Source organism: Gastrolobium bilobum, unplaced genomic scaffold (genome assembly GCF_033153095.1).
Source record: "Gastrolobium bilobum isolate Gb01-03AN ecotype WA unplaced genomic scaffold, APGP_CSIRO_Gbil_v1 utg39315, whole genome shotgun sequence".
NCBI classification, from domain to species: domain Eukaryota; kingdom Viridiplantae; phylum Streptophyta; class Magnoliopsida; order Fabales; family Fabaceae; genus Gastrolobium; species Gastrolobium bilobum.
In genome coordinates, this window is record NW_026896798.1 from 91,276 (window position 1) to 107,268 (window position 15,993).

At 39.7% G+C, this 15,993-nt stretch overlaps 1 protein-coding gene and 1 non-coding gene across 2 annotated transcripts; one reads left to right on the forward strand and one right to left on the reverse strand.

Annotated features, from left to right (window-relative positions):
* Positions 1–3,722: 3,722 nt before the first annotated feature.
* Positions 3,723–13,406, reverse strand: LOC133302056 (uncharacterized). The gene is made up of 4 exons (XM_061501780.1): positions 11,878–13,406; positions 10,952–11,373; positions 4,463–4,678; positions 3,723–4,135 (listed from the first exon to the last, which is right to left on the reverse strand). Exons 1-4 carry the CDS (start codon positions 13,404–13,406, stop codon positions 3,723–3,725), a joined length of 2,580 nt encoding a protein of 859 aa, XP_061357764.1.
* A 2,099-nt stretch (positions 13,407–15,505) lies between these two features.
* On the forward strand, positions 15,506–15,612 carry LOC133302057 (small nucleolar RNA R71). The gene has a single exon (XR_009750284.1). It is a non-coding gene; the product is annotated as a small nucleolar RNA R71 (small nucleolar RNA).
* The last annotated feature ends 381 nt before the right edge of the window (positions 15,613–15,993 follow it).

Below are 15,993 nucleotides of genomic sequence, written 5' to 3' on the forward strand. Positions count from 1 at the left end.
AAAGGCATTATAATAAAAAACTTGGCCAGTATCAGACCTTTGAGTCATCACTCATTGATGCCGAAAGGATGACTTTCAATATGTTGATGATGTATGTTAAAGACAATGAATTTTCAACTTAAGTCGAATGGTGAACAAATTTGAAACTAATTTGGATGCTGAATTCAGTATATTACCTTAGCTTTAATCGGGGTTGAAAATTTTCTTTATTGTTCTGTCTCAACTTTGCCTTATTTTTGCAGCATATATGAAGGGTCACCACTATCGCAAATATATCAAGAATTCTTCAAGCAAGGCGAAGTCGGTGAAAACTGACCTGCTGGGGAGACTCCCAAGAAGAAGAGGCTTAAAGTTAAAGAGGGGAGCTCGTCTGTTGCGGTCGTCATTGCACAACAAGTTACTCCGCCTGCTCGTTCTCAACTTGGGACGCGATGTTGCTTGAGCCTGGGGAACTTTGGAAGAAACGAGTCTTAGACGGTTTTCAAGCTGCAATGAAACCGCCTCCCCAAGGCTGATATATTGGCCACTCTGACCCAAATGGAGGAAGAGTCCTTAATACTACCCCTCCGATTCAATCATTTTGGCAGCTTCATGTGAGCTACGAGTTGTCCAGTTCCTCGAGTGTGATACTTTCTCTCAAATTGGATAAGCTCTCTAAAGAGAAAACCGATTTGGAGGCTGAGATCAATGCCCTTAATGAAAAACTTTCCAAAGCCAAGGAGGATATGAAAACCTCCATCACTTCGACAGAGGCAACAATGTCGGAAAAAAAGTGCCAATTGAAAAGTTTACAAGCCGAGTTTGAGGAGGCTAAGGCTTTGGTGGAGAATACGACTGAGCAGTCTTTTGCCAATGCGATTAGTCAAGCTCGGGTTTTGAACTCGGGTCTAGTTACTGATAGGATGGACTTTAGTTACTTTGTGAAGGACGGCTTAATCGGACACGATACTCCAGAGGCGGGCATGAAGCTCTTGAAGAAGCCGAGGCCAACACCTATAGAGAAGATATTCTTGCTGCCAACGCAACTTGAAGGGTCGGTATGCAGACTTAGTTTGTAATTTCTAATGCTTGGGGACTTCAGTCCCCTTTTTAGATTTGTAAACACATTGTCGGGTTTCTGGCCTTATTCATGTTATCTTATTTTACCTTCTATGGTTGTTTAAGTTGATTTTCTTGTCTGACCTTTATTTCAAAAATTACGCTTTCGTAAAACTTGGTTATCGGTTTCGGCTTGCATTGTCGAGATCCTTATTTTCATGTATTATTTCTTTGGGGTTTTTCTTTACAGTCGAGACGCCTTATTTCTCCTCTTTAAGGAACGACTATTAATATCGAATCAACTTTTTACTCATGTTGCGTTATCTGATCTTGCTTTTTACCGAGATCATTAGTTTATATCGAAGTTCCGGTCTTTATGGACTCGATCTTTATGCGTTAAGGTCCTTCTTTGATTATTTAGATATCTATTCCGTTTTCAGAGTTCATGATAAAATCATCCTTCACTGATAATGATAATGTTTTACCTAAAAAGATGTGTCATAGTGAAAGACTTATAGTTATGTTCTATTGATGCGCTTAAGAAAAGGAAAAAACAACGACTGGCCTTCAATGTATTCACAGACCTATTTTATTGGCAAATAAATAGAAATCCTAACTACAGAGGTCGTCTCTGAGCTCTAGAGATCGATCGCCTCTTCCTAACTGAAATAAATCTTCAGTTTGTCCGCATTCCAGGTCCTTTTGATGGGCTTTTTCAATAATTTCTCAAATATATAAGCACCTCTGCCTAAGTTTTTTCTAACTCGGTATGGACCTTCCCAATTCACGACAAGCTTCCTGTTGGGTGTGAACTTGTTGGTTGCTTAAAATATTCTTGTAAAGGACGTTCCCTTACTTCAGTTCATCAAGAGAAAACACATTCGTTCTCTTGACTTCAACCCAAATGCGCAAGTGTACGCATCAAGTAATAAATGGGACTATTAGTGCCCAGATTATATGATAGTACTCTAAGTAATGCCTTAAACTATTTTAAAAAGAATGAAAATGAAAAGAAAAGTTAGTAATTGATCTGTTTGGTCAAACATTCCCTACTATCTTGACAACGTTCCTCAAGAATAGTAAGTTCAATCTGACAGCAAACAGCTCCTCGCATCGTTATATATGAAATGCTTCTTGATGAGAGAAGGAACAATAGTATTCATTGGAGATTTGTTGATACAAGATCGAAAAAAGAAAATAACAATAACAATAGTTAAGAGACAACAATATGGAGAGATAAAACAATTTTTAACACAAGGAACAGATCCACTGTTCCATTCTTTAATAGCTATATTCTCTACTCAAGACTTAACCCTTATGAATTTGTTCAGGTCTTTTCACTGCCAACTTTGATTCCTCAGCTCATGGACTAAATGGCTCACAGGTTTCCATATACCTATAGCTCCCTTGACTCCAACAGTTACTAAGTACAGGACCTTCAGTAAACGAGGTGGTTCCTTATTCCTAAGGCAACTAACAGTGTTGTTTTCACAACACTACATTCCCCTCTGATTAAGCTGTCTGAAATTCCTTCCTTATGGAAGTCCCTTTCTCAGTATGCGTTCAATTTCCATTTATACGCAAAGAATATAGCACACTTAATCAGAGAAATACAAAAGCTTCAGCACAAGAGTTTTGAAAATAGTTCTTTAAGAACTTCACAGTTTTTTTCGTTCCACAAATAACTTAGCTCATGGCTAATACTTTAAACATAATTATTTCAAACTGAAATCCCATACACCCGAGATTCAGTTCAGAGATAACGAATGGAAGAGAAGATAAATAACACGTTATATTAATGAGAAACAAGTTAGGTTACAACGATATGAAATGGAGAAGTATGGTTACTGCTCGTGAGGAGTCTCAAGTGGGTGATACAGAACAGTGGAGAAGTTGTTGTCACTTAACTATTGCTAAAACTATACAAAGAAAAACTACAAAGGAAACTAAGTGATCTCTTCTTAAGGAATTCGATGGTTTCTTCGTTCTGCACGTCGTCTTAATAGGCAGAAGAGTGGGTGGCAAAACTTGTAATTTCCATTGAGTTGTTTTCTTGACTGCATGAAAGGGGCGGTGTGAACAGTGCTCTAAGGGACGCAAGTTGCTGGATGAGACACTTATTGTTGAGATTTGCCTTTTCTTCTGTATTCCCCCATGCCTTGCTTTCCTCTTAGCCAATATAAACTCTTTATTCACTACTGTACACGTTTCTTCCTGCTTGATTGTTGTACCGCTTATGCTTTATGGAAGCTTCTTTTCAACGTTACCTGCAAAGTGTACAGAGAGAATGAGTTAGTGGAGCAGGTATATTTAATGTTCCCATTCTGTTTCCCTTTTTTATATTTCTCAAATGATTACATCATCATCTGTTCCCCATTGTGTTTTTGTCACAAAGATAAAAACACGTGTTTTTAATGCAAAAGTTGTTCATCAGATGAGGCTAGCAGCTATCTGTCCCAAGTGGGATTCAATGTTTCTGACCACAGCATCGTTCTTGGTAACATATTCCTTGACATAATTCTCCAAGGTATTGATGCGTTGATCATCTCTGGGGAACAGAGCATAATTGGGTCTTCTCTGTTAGTCATATGCTCCATTTCCCATACTGCTGCCTTGTTGGTCTATTGCTGCTGATTGTTGTATGGTCTTTGGTTCATGGGTGGTCTCCATTAGGTGTTATGGTTCTAATCTTTCACTATGGTGCCTCCAGAATTCTGATTGTTGTTGCATCCTGCATGTTGATTGTCTCTGGCCTGGGTGAAGTTTTTGTTCCCAAAATTTTCAGCATAACATACCAAGGTTATGGATGGGCAGTCTGTTGAATCATGATGATCACCACATGCTGAGCATGGTTCACTCTCAGTGGCTGTAAGTTGTAAGACTTCCATTCTTGGTTGTTCTTGGTCAGCTTTCAGATTCTTCACCTCATTCATTAGTGCAGCCAGTTGGGCTTCCATTGCAGTTTGCTTGTCTAATTCTAGCATGCCTGGCTTCCTCACTGGGTTCGTTCTTTCTAGTGGCAAGTGGAGACATCTTTCTACACTGCTTTCTATTATTTCGTATCTGGATTCAAGAGAACCTGTGAAAAAGTATCCTCCTGCAGCAAAATCTAAATGTGATTGAGAAGTATGGTAAATTCTCTTATAAAAAGACTGTAAAATCCCCCATTTTTTCACTCAATGGTTAGGACATTTCCTGATGATGTCCTTATATCTCTCCCATGCTTCATAGAGATTTTTTCTATAAAACATTCTGAAGTTAGAGAGCTCTGCTGTAACATCAGCTTGACGAGACATAGGGAGAAATCTCTTTGTGAACTTGTTAGAGAATTCTTCGCATAAGTGTATGGATCTAGGGGTGAGGGATTTCATCCAGATTTTGGCTTTTGAGCCTAAAGAGTGAGGGAACAGCCTCATTCTCATACTCTCTTCTGTCACACCCCCAGTTCTGAAATTATCACAAATATCTTGAAAGTTGGTGAGGTATGTGTACGATTCTTCTGCAGGGAGTCCATTGAAGACTCTAGCCTCCCTGATCATATTAAACATGATGGGTTTTAGCTCAAAGTTGGGAGCTATAGAGGGGAGGATTACTCCTCTTTCTGGTTTGTTCCTTGAAGGAGCAGCAGAGCTCTGAAGTTCTGTTCAGGAGGAATCTCTTCATTGTTATTGTTATGATCAGCCATGTTTGTTCCAAAAATATTTTCCCTGAGATCTTTTCTTCTCTTGTGAAAAGTACATTCTGGTTCAGAATCAAAGAAGAACTCAGGTATTTCAGTGGAGTGATGAAAATCTATTTCAAACTCTTCACCCATAAACCAGAAAACATATACAGTACGAACAACAGAGTATATAACAAAGAATTAATGAATGATATATATACAGAGTATGAAATAAAACAATTTAAGGACATAATTTAGTGTAACTATCCCCGACAACGACGCCAAAAACTTGTTCGGTGTGAACTTGTTGGTTGCTTAAAATATTCTTGTAAAGGATGTTCCCTTACTTCAGTTCATCCAGAGAAAACATATTTGTTCTCTTGATTTCAACCCAAGTGCGCAAGTGCACACATCAAGTAATAAATAGGACTATTAGTGCCCAGATTATCGTTCCCACGAGAATAGTACTCTAAGTAATGCCTTAAACTATTTTAAAAAGAAAGAAAATGAAAGAAAAAGTTAGTAATTGATCTATTTGGTCAAACGTTCCCTACTATCTTGACAACGTTCCTCAAGAATAGTAAGTTCAATCTGACAGCAAACAGCTCCTCGCATCGTTATATATGAAATGCTTCTTGATGAGAGAAGGAACAATAGTATTCATTGGAGATTTGTTGATACAAGATCGAAAAAAGAAAATAACAATAATAATAGTTAAGAGACAACAATATGGAGAGATAAAACAGTTTTTAACACAAGAAATAGATCCACTGTTCCATTCTTAAATAGCTATATTCTCCACTCATGACTTAACCCTTCTGAGTTTGTTCAGGTCTTTTCACTGCCAACTCTAATTCCTCAGCTCATGGACTAAATGGCTCACAAGTTTCCATTCCTATGGCTCCCTTCACTTTAACAGTTACTAAGTACAGGACCTTCAGTGAACGAGGTGGTTTCTTATTCCTAAGGCAACTAGCAGTGTTATTTTCACAACACTACCTTCCCCCTCTGATTAAGCTGACTGAAATCTCTTCCTTATGGAAGTTCCTTTCTCAGTATGCGTTCAATTTCCATTGATATGCAATGAATATAGCACACTTAATCGGAGAAATACAAAAGTTTCAGTACAAGAGTTTTGAAAATAGTTCTTTAAGAACTTCACAGTTTTTCCGTTCCACAAATAACTTAGCCCATGGCTAATACTTTAAACATAACTATTCCAAACTGAAATCCCATAGACCCGAGATTCAGTTCAGAGATAACGAATGAAGGAGAAGAGAAATAACACATTATATTAATCGGAAACGAGTTAGGTTACAACGAAATGAAAATGGAGAAGTATGGTTGCTGCTCGTGAGGAGTCTCAAGTGGGTGATACAGAAGAGATGAGAAGTTGTTGTAACTTAACTATTGTTAAAACTACACAAATAAAAACTACAAAGAAAAATAAGTGATCTATTCTTAAGAAATTCGATGGTTTCTTCGTTCTAGAACGTCCTATTTATAGGCAGAAGAGTGGGTGGCAAAACTTGTAATTTCCATTTAGTTGTTTTCTTGACTGCATGAAAGACGCGGTGTGAATAATGCTCTGAGGGACGGAAGTTGCTGGATGAGACACTTATTGTTGAGATTTTCCTTTTCTTCTGCGTTCTCCCATGCCTTGCTTTTCTCTTAGCCAATGAGAACTCTTTATTCCCTACTGTACACGTTTCTTCCTGCTTGATTGCTGTACCGCTTATGCTTTATGAAAGCTTCTTTTCAACGTTACCTGCAAAGTGTACAGAGAGATTGAGTTAGTGGAGCAGGTGTATTTAATGTTCCCATTCTGTTCCCTTTTTCTATATTTCTCAAATGATCACATCATCATCCATTCCCCACTGTGTTATTGTCACAAAGATATAAACACGTTTCTTTAATGCAAAAGTTGCTCATCAGATGAGGGAACATATGGTACTTTGCCATCAAAATGGCCTTATATGGGAACGAATTTTTGTCCCATCACTTCCCATATTTGGCATTCTTGTTGCCAACGTCTGCTTTTCTCAACACCAGGTAGTCTATCACAAAAGACCTCGACTTGACCTTCTTGTTAAACTGTGCCACGGTGAGACGTTTAGCCATTAGATCCCTATAATTAGCGTTCTCCCGCTATTCATCTAGTAAGTCGAGCTCCACAATAGAACTTCGTTGTTCTCTTCCTTAGGCTTTTTTCCAGCCTTTGCATGATTCGCCAGGATGGTTCCTCAATCTCGACCAGGATCATGGCTTCACATCTATATGTCAGCTTGAATGGGGTATACCCCATAGAGGTTTGGGTACTTGTCTTGTATCTCCAAAAGATAAGGTGAAGTTGTCGCACCCAATTTTCTTTTGCATCAAAAAGTCTCTTATTGAGTTCGTCCACTATAACTTTGTTCGCAGCCTCGATCTGTCCATTGGACTGCGGATGTTCAACTGAGGCAAAATGATGTTTCATCTTAAAATTGGCCATAAGCTCTTAAAACTTTTTATCGGCAAACTGTGTGCAGTTGCCTGTGATGATTTCCATGGGGATGACAAATTGGAAAATGAGGTTCCTCTAGAAGAATCTTTGGATTCTTGCCAAGGTTATTGTGGTGAGGGGTTTGGCCTCAATCCACTTAGTGAAATAATCCAATGCTATAATTAACCAACGTAATTGCCCCTCTGCAGCGATAAAAGGTCCTAGAATGTCCATACTCCACTTATAGAACGGCTAGGGTGTTGTGATCATACTTAGCTCTTAAGAAGGAGCTGGTAGACATGTGCATGTCTTTGACATTGGTCGCATCTTTTGACGTACTCTTTCGCATCGGCCTCCATTGTCGGCCAATAATACTCGACCCTCAATGTTTTTCGGGGTAGGACTTACCCCTCATATGGTGGCCATTAATCTCTTCGCGGATCTCGGTCAGGATGTACTCAACCTCAGTTGGGTCTAGGCACTTAAGCATCGGTGCGTAGAAACCCATTCTATACAGCTTCCCTTCAATTATTTTATACCAGACTGAGTTTTTGACGAGCTTCCTGGCCTCAAAGACCTCATCAGAAAGTAAACCTTTTTGTAGGTATGCCATTATAGGCTTCCTTTAATCTTCAAAATTGGTGATTAACATTACACAACTAGGTTCTAGGATATTTTGTTGGACCACGATTCTGTGGTTTCTAGGATTCTTTGTGCTTGCGAGCTTTGAAAGTATGTTGGACCTTCCATTCTCGCTCTTTTAGATGTATTGGACCACTTTTTTTCATCAAACTCGACCAACAGCTCCCTTACCTTGCTTAACTACTTCATCATGATGGCGCTCTTTACTTGTGAGGTGACGAGTTGGGAGTCACTAAGCATCTTTACTCTTTTAGCCTTATCTTCCTTTGCCTTTAGTAAACCAGCAATAAAGGCCCCATACTCGGCCTGATTGTTGGAGGTTGGAAATCTTAGGTGCAAAGAATGCTCTATAGATATGCCCTATGGGTTTTCAAGTATGACTCCTGCACCATTGCCCTTAGTGTTGGAGGATCCATCCACATAGATTGTCCATAAGTCACCTGAGGATTCTGACTCACCTTTGAGTGGGGTCAATTCTAATATGAAGTCGGCTAAAGCTTGCGACTTAATTGTATGCCAAGGCTCGTAGGATATATCAAACTCTAAAATCTCCATAGCCCAATGAATCATTCTTCCAGCTAAGTCGGGTGTTGGGTGGTTTGCTGATGGTGGAAAATATAAGTTCTGATAGGGGACGTTCTTCTGTTCTTGCAGAACACAGATTCGTCCCTTAGTTCCAACCCAAGAGCGCAAGTGCACGCATCAAGTAATAAAGAGAGTATTAATGCCCAAATTATCGTTCACACGAGGATAGAGTGCCAATTATTGTTTTATCACTGTTTCTAAAGAGTGAAAATGAGAAGAAAAATTAGTAAATGAACTGTCTGGTCAAACGTTTCCTACTGTCTTGACAACGTTCCTCAGGAACAATAGGTTCAACCCGATGGCAAACAATTGCTCGCTGCGTTATGTATGTGATCCTTCCTGTTTAGAAGAAGGTGAGATAACAATCATTGGAGTTTTTATAAGTACTAAATAAAATAAAATAAAATTACTAAAACAAAAATAACTATAATCAAGAGACAACAGGGTGGTGGTTAAAACAGTTTAACAGAAGGAACAGATTCACTGCTTCACTCTTAAAGGGGCTGTTTTCTTTGCTCAAGACTTAGCACCTTTTGGCTTTGTCCCAGTTTCTTTGCCTGCCAACTCTGATTCCTCAGCTCATGGTCTAGATGGCTCACAAGTTTCCATATTCCTATGGCTCCCTTGACTCCAACAGGTACTTAGTTCAGAACCTTAAAATGGACGAGTTGGCCCCTTATTCCTAAGGTGACCAGTAGCGTTTTTGTCATGACATCTACCTTCCTCCAATGGCTAAGCTGTCTGAAATCCCTTCCTTATGGAAGTTCCTTTCTCAGTATGTACCTAATTTCCATTGGCACACAATGAATATAGCTTACTCAGCCAAAGAAATACAAAAAGCTTCGGTCAAGAGTTTTGAAAATAGTTCTTTAAGAGTTTCACAGTTTACCCGTTCCATAAATAGTTCAGCTCATGGCTGATAGTTTAAACATAATTATTCTCAACTGAGATCACATAGACCCGAGATTCAGTCAAGAGATAACGATTGGAACGAAGAGAAAAACACTTATATTAATTTAAAAGACAATTTACAAAAAGAAATAGAAAATGGAGAAAGATGGGTAATTGCTCGTGAGGAGTCTTGATGGTTGTTTACAGAGAAGGGAAGAGGGGTTGTCGCTTAACTATAATTACAACTAAAAATTAATCTAAGTTACTAACTACTACTAAGTGATATCTTCTTTTCGGACTGCAAACCCTCCAGGATTCGATGATGTTTAATGTGAGGGAGGTCCTATTTATAGCAGGAAGAGGAATGGCAAGGCTGTAATTCCCTTGGAGCTAGTTGCTTGAATGAGGGGACGGGACGGTGGCAACAGAGTGTGAAGCTTGCGTGAATTGCTGAATGGAACAGGGTTTGGTGATGATTAGCCGTCGTTTGCAAGCCTTCCCATGTTTTGCTTCTGTCTTCAGCCAATGAGAACTCTTGATTCTCTGCTCTTCACGTTTCCAGCTGCTCAGTTGGTGCACCACCTTGCTTTTTAGAAGTCTTTAACTCTACGTTACCTGCAAAGTGTACAGAAGCATTAAATGAATGGAGCAGGTGCATTAAATGTGTCTCAGTCCGTTCCCCTTTTAATATATTTTAAAGAAATACGTTACCATCCTTTCTCCCACTGTGTTTTTGTCACAAATGTGTAAAACAAGTGATTTTCATGCTGAAGTTGCTCATCAGATGAGGGAACATATGATATTTTGTCATCAAAATGGGCTTAGATGGGAACGAATTTACGTCCCATCAAACACCCCAAAACTAAACTGTTGGTTGTCCTCAAACAACTCAGAAATATTGTATTGGTCTGCCCAATTTAAAAGAATAGCATAACAGTAAGGAACTTGAGCCAGTGAGCAACCATGAACTTTTCAGAAAATGAACTACTCTCCATAGTAAACAGTAAGAGGATTCTGTCCCCAGATAAGAGAAGGTTGCTGATCTTTTGTCTCACTGTCACTCATGGGTTGGTGTTTGCTCTGTCCATTCCTGGATGTGATTCTTCAGAACTTGCCTTTCTGCTGCGTTCCTATGAAGTACAACTGTCTTCCGTTCCAAGGATTCTTTGATGGGTAAGTGTATGGAAATGTGGAAGAAGTGGTGGTCTGATTTGTGGGATCAAGGAACATTTAGCTTTTGTGCCTTTGAACTTGGACTTTTTCTATTTTGAGGGAACGCCTTTTCTTGAACTTTTTTCCCCCCTTGGAGGAAGGTTTTCTGGTTTTTCTTGAATTCTTTTGAATGGCTGTTCCCCTTTCTCTTTGTTTTTCTTCTGTCTTTTTTTTGTTCATTGTTGAGTACGTTCCTTGTTCTTTCTGATTGACCAGATAGTGTATGACGGAGGTGAGGTGAGTGTGTGATTCTATTTTGATCCTTGACAGCAGAATTCATCTGTCTTCAGCAGTACTTACAACATTAAGGAAAGTTGAGAAGTTTCATAGTGGTTACACCTCAGGAACGCTCTTAAAAGTAGGTGTTTGGCATTTTTCCGTTCCGTTTCTTGCATCGTTAATAATTTGATATGGCCCGGTCCATCTTGATTTGAGTTTACCTGGGAACAGTCTGAGTCTGGAGTTGAAGAGTAGCACATTCTGACCGATTTTTAGATCTCTGTTCCTAATCCTTTTATCGTGCCACTTCTTCATCTTCTCCTTGTACAATCTATGATTTTCGTATGTGTTCCCTCTGAACTCCTCTAACTCTTCGAGTTGCAGCAATCTCTTCTCTCCAGCTGTTTTTTCATCCATGTTGAGGGTTTGGATTGCCCAGTAAGCCTTGTATTCCAGTTCGAGGGGGAGGTGGCAAGCTTTGCCAAATATCAATCTGTACGGGGAACACCTTAAAGGTGTTCTATATGCTGTTCTGTAAGCCCATAATGCCTCGTCTAACTTGAGAGACCAGTCTTTTTGAGAAGGATTAACTACCTTCTCTAAGATTCTCTTAACCTCTCGGTTAGAGACTTCAATGAGACCACTGGTTTATGGATGATATGGGGTTGCAACTTTGTGTTTGACTCTATATTTCTCCAACAACCTCTCAAGTTGGCAGTTGATGAAATGTTTCCCTCGGTCGCTGATGAGACAATGTGGGGTTCCATATCTGGTTAATATGTTACTTTTTAAAAAATTTATAACCACCTTAGCATAATTAATGGGTAAAGCAACTGCTTCTTCCCACTTGCTTACATAATCCACAGCCATTAATATGAATTTGTTCCCACAAGAAGGAGGAAAAGGTCCCATGAAGTCAATGCCCCAAACATCAAATAATTCAACTTCTAGGATCGGATTGAGGGGTATTTCATTTTGTTTAGTCAAGTTACCTTCTCTTTGACATTTATCGCAATTTTTTGCATATTGAAGTGCATCTTTAAAAAGGGAAGGCCAGAAAAAACCTGACTGAACGCCTAGATGTCCTCCATATGGGGACGAATGAAAGTGTTAAAGGATTTGAGGCTGTTCTTCTTCTAGGACGCACCTTCTTATCATTTGGTCTACGCATCTTTTGAACAGTAGTGGTTCGTCCCAGAGGTAGTTCCTGCAATCGTGAAAAAATTTATTCTTCTGCATTTTATTCTCCTCATAAGGTTCCAGCCCTGCTGCAAGGAAGTTGGCTATATCAGCAAACCAAGGAGCATTTGTCTCTATGTGATTAATGACAAACAATTGTTCGTCAGAGAACGTTTCCTTGATTGGTAGCCCCACTTCAATGTGTTCCAATCTGGACAGATGATCTACAATTTGATTTTCGCATCCTTTTCTTTCTTTGATCTCTAGATTGAACTCTTGTAGTAGTAGGGCCCATCTTATCAATCTTGGTTTCGCTTCCTTTTTTGAGAAGAGGTACTTGAGAGCTGCATGGTCAGTATGGATAATAACTTTTGATCCTAAAATGTAAGGCCTGAATTTTTCACAAGCATATACTACAGCCAATAGCTCTTTTTCAGTGACTGAATAGTTCACCTGAGCTTCATTTAGAGTTTTACTGGCATAATATATGCTACGAAAAAGTTTGTCCTTCCTCTGGCCCAGAACTACCCCAATAGCATGATCACTTGCATCGCACATTAGTTCAAAGGGTAAGTTCCAATCTGTAGGTTGGATGACAGGTGTGGTAATGAGCTTATTTTTCAAAGATTCAAAAGCTTTCACACAGTCAGAGTTAAACTCAAATTTTATATCTTTTTCTAATAAGTGGCATAAAGGTCTAGCTATTTTGGAAAAATCTTTAACAAACCTTCTGTAAAAGCCTGCATGCCCTAAAAAAGATCTCAAGGTTTTTACACTTACTGGTGGTGGCATTTTTGCTATAGCTTCTACTTTGGCTTGATCCACTTCCAGTCCTTCTCTGAAAATTTTGTGTCCCAGGACTATTCCTTCTTTCACCATGAAGTGGCATTTTTCCCAATTAAGTACTAGATTAGAGGACAGACACCTTTGAAGAACTTCTTCTAAATTGTCCAAGCAGTGATCATATGACGTCCCTAGTACTAAAAAATCATCCATAAAGACTTCTACTCCTTCACCTATTAGATCAGAAAAGATTGAGAACATACACCTCTGGAATGTTGCTGGTGCATTACATAACCCGAAGGGCATCCTTCTGAAAGCGAACGTTCCATATGGGCAGGTGAAGGTGGTTTTATGTTGATCTTCTGGTGCCAAAGCAATTTGATTATACCCCGAATATCCATCAAGGAAGCAGAAGTATTCTTTACCTGCTAGGTGGTCCAGCATCTGATCTGTAAAAGGGAGTGGGAAATGGTCCTTCCTAGTGGCATTGTTGAGCTTCCTGTAATCTTGGCAGATTCTCCATCCTGTAACCTTTCTCACAGGTATCAGTTCATTCTTTTCCACTGTGATGCCTCCCTTTTTGGGGACGCATTGGACAAGACTTACCCAACTGCTGTCAGATATTGGGTATATGATCCCTGCATCCAGCCATTTGATGACTTCCTTTCTCACCACTTCTTTCATTATAGGGTTCAATCTTCTTTGGTGTTCCATTGAAAAACTGTTAGGATCAGTCAATAATATTTTATGCATACAAAATGAGGGACTGATACCTTTGAGATCAGCTATGGTCCAACCGATGGCTCCTTGGTATTTTTTTAGCTTGTCAAGCAACAGTCCTTCTTGTTCCTTGGTAAGAAATGAAGAAATGATCACAAGAAGGGTTTTGTTGTTCCCCAGATATGCATATTTCAAATGTTGGGGAAGGGGTTTTAGTTCTAACTCAGGGGTTTTTTCTGAAGAAGGTCTTTTGAGCTGCTTCTCCTTTTCAGTTCTTATCAAAGGTTCGGGGCTTCTTTACTGTAGATAGCAACTCTACTCTTCCTGTTGTGGGTCTTCTTCTTCTTTCTCGTATTCTTCTTCCTTTGTTTTTCTGCTATGCTGATTGTCTAACAAAGTGAGAGCAGAACATTCTTCCAAGTCTTCTCCTTCATCCTGGAACTTTATTGCTTTGACAATATTGAACTTGATCTCATCGTCATGAACTCTTATGGTTAGTTCCCCCTTTTGTACATTGATAACTGCTCCTCCAGTTGCCAGGAACGGTCTACCCAGAATGATGGGAACGTCAACATCATCTTCATAATCCAGAATGATGAAATTAGCAGGTAAGATAAATTTATCTACTTTGACTAGCAGATCTTCAATCTTCCCTTATGGCTTGACGATGGATCAGTCTGCCGTTTGCAAGGTCACCGTGGTGGGTTTAGCTGGTCCAGTGGATAATTGTTTGAAGACAGATAAGGGCATGAGATTGATGCTGGCCCCTAAATCACACAAGGCTTTCCCTTGGTACGTGTTTCCTATAATGCAAGGAATGGTGAAGCTTCCTGGGTCTTGAAGCTTAGGTGGGAGTCTGCCTAAGTATTGGCAACTCTCTTGTGTCATTTTTACAGTCTCATATTTCGTTATTCTTTTTTTTTGAGAGGACATCTTTCATGAATTTTACGTACCTGGGCATCTGTTCTAGTGCGTCCACCAGAGGAATGTTGATGTGAAGTTGTTTTAAAATTTCCAGGAACTTTCCAAAGTGCTTATCCTTCTGGTGCTTTTTTGTTCTTTGAGGGAATGAAATTTTTGTCGATATTTGCCTGCTTTGAGTTGGACTGATTGGTTAGCTGTTGGCTTCCTTTTCAGGTTCTGGGTTCTGTTCATCTGTGACTGGTAATTGTTGCTGTGCTTTTGGGGCTTCTTCAGGTGTTTCAGTTTGTTCCTTTTCCTTTGGTTGAACTGTGGGCTGTGCTGTGGCTTTCCCACTTCTTAAGGTGACAGCCTTGATTTGCTATGAAGGGGAGATAGGTGTTACTTTTGGCGAGGTTGTTGAAAGAACGTCAGTATTCCTTGCTAATGATCCTTGTGTTCTGGTTTGAAGGTTGGCAGCAATCTGCCCCAGATGAGACTCAATGTTCCTGACCACTGCGTCATTCCTGGTGACATATTCCTTGACATAATTTTCCAGGGTGTTGATGCGTTGGTCATCTCTGTGGAACGGAACATAATTATTTCTTCTTTGTTCAAACGTTCCACTACTGCTACCTTGCTGATACTGCTGTTGATTGTTGTTGAATGGTCTCTGGTTAATGGGTGGCCTCCATTGGGTGTTGTGGTTCTGATCCTTAATGATAGTTCCTCCAAGGCTTGAATGTGTATTTCGTCCTGCTTGTTGATTGTCTCTGGTGAAGTTCCTATTTCCAAAATTTTCTGCATAACACACCAATGCAGTGGATGGGTAGTCTGTTGAGTCATGAAGGTCACCACAGCCTGAGCATGGTTCTGTTTCAGTTGCTGTGAGTTGTAAGACTTCCATCCTTGGTGTTGCTTGGTCAACTTTCAGGTTCTTCACTTCATTCATGAGTAATGCCAGCTAGGCTTCCATGGCTTTTTTTTTATCCATTTCTAGCATGTCTGTCTTCCTCACTGGGCTCACTCTGTCTATTGGCCATTGGAGACATCTTTCAGCAGTCCCTTCTATGATTTCGTATCTTGATTCAAGTGTTCCTGTAAAGAAATATCCTCCTGCAGCAAAATCTAGGTGAGATTGAGAAGTATGGTCAAGTCCTTTATAGAAAGATTGTAGCACTCCCCAACTCTCTACCCCATGGTTTGGACATTTTCTTATGATGTCCTTGTATCTTTCCCATGCTTCATAGAGATTTTCTCCATGAAACATTCTGAAGTTAGAGATTTCAGCTCTAACACCAGCTTGTCGAGACATTAGGAGAAATCTCTCTATGAACTTGTTAGAGAGTTCTTCCCATGTGTGGATTGATCCAGGGGTGAGAGTTTTCATCCATGTTTTAGCTTTTAAACCCAAGGAGTGAGGGAACAACCTCATTCTTATGCTCTCCTCTGTTACACCCTCGGCTTTAAAGTTAATATCTTGGAATGTTGTGAGGTGTGTGTAAGGATCTTCTGCAGGGAGTCCATTGAAGACCCCTGCTTCCCTATTCATGTGGAACATGATAGGTTTTAGTTCAAAATTTGGTGCTACAGGGGGAAGGATTACTCCCCTAACTGGTCTGTTCCTGAAAGGAGCAGCCAAAGTTCTGTTCAGGGGGAACCTCTTCATTGTTATTATTGT

Coding starts and splice junctions, on each gene's coding strand:
- LOC133302056 (XM_061501780.1), bottom strand. CDS start 13,406: ATGGAACACCAAAGAAGATTGAACCCTATAATGAAAGAAGTGGTGAGA. Junction 4,679..10,951: donor CAGACTCAGACTGTTCCCAG/GTAAACTCAAAT, acceptor CCTCCTGAACAG/AACTTCAGAGCTCTGCTGCT. Junction 4,136..4,462: donor TGGGGGTGTGACAGAAGAGA/GTATGAGAATGA, acceptor ATTTTGCTGCAG/GAGGATACTTTTTCACAGGT.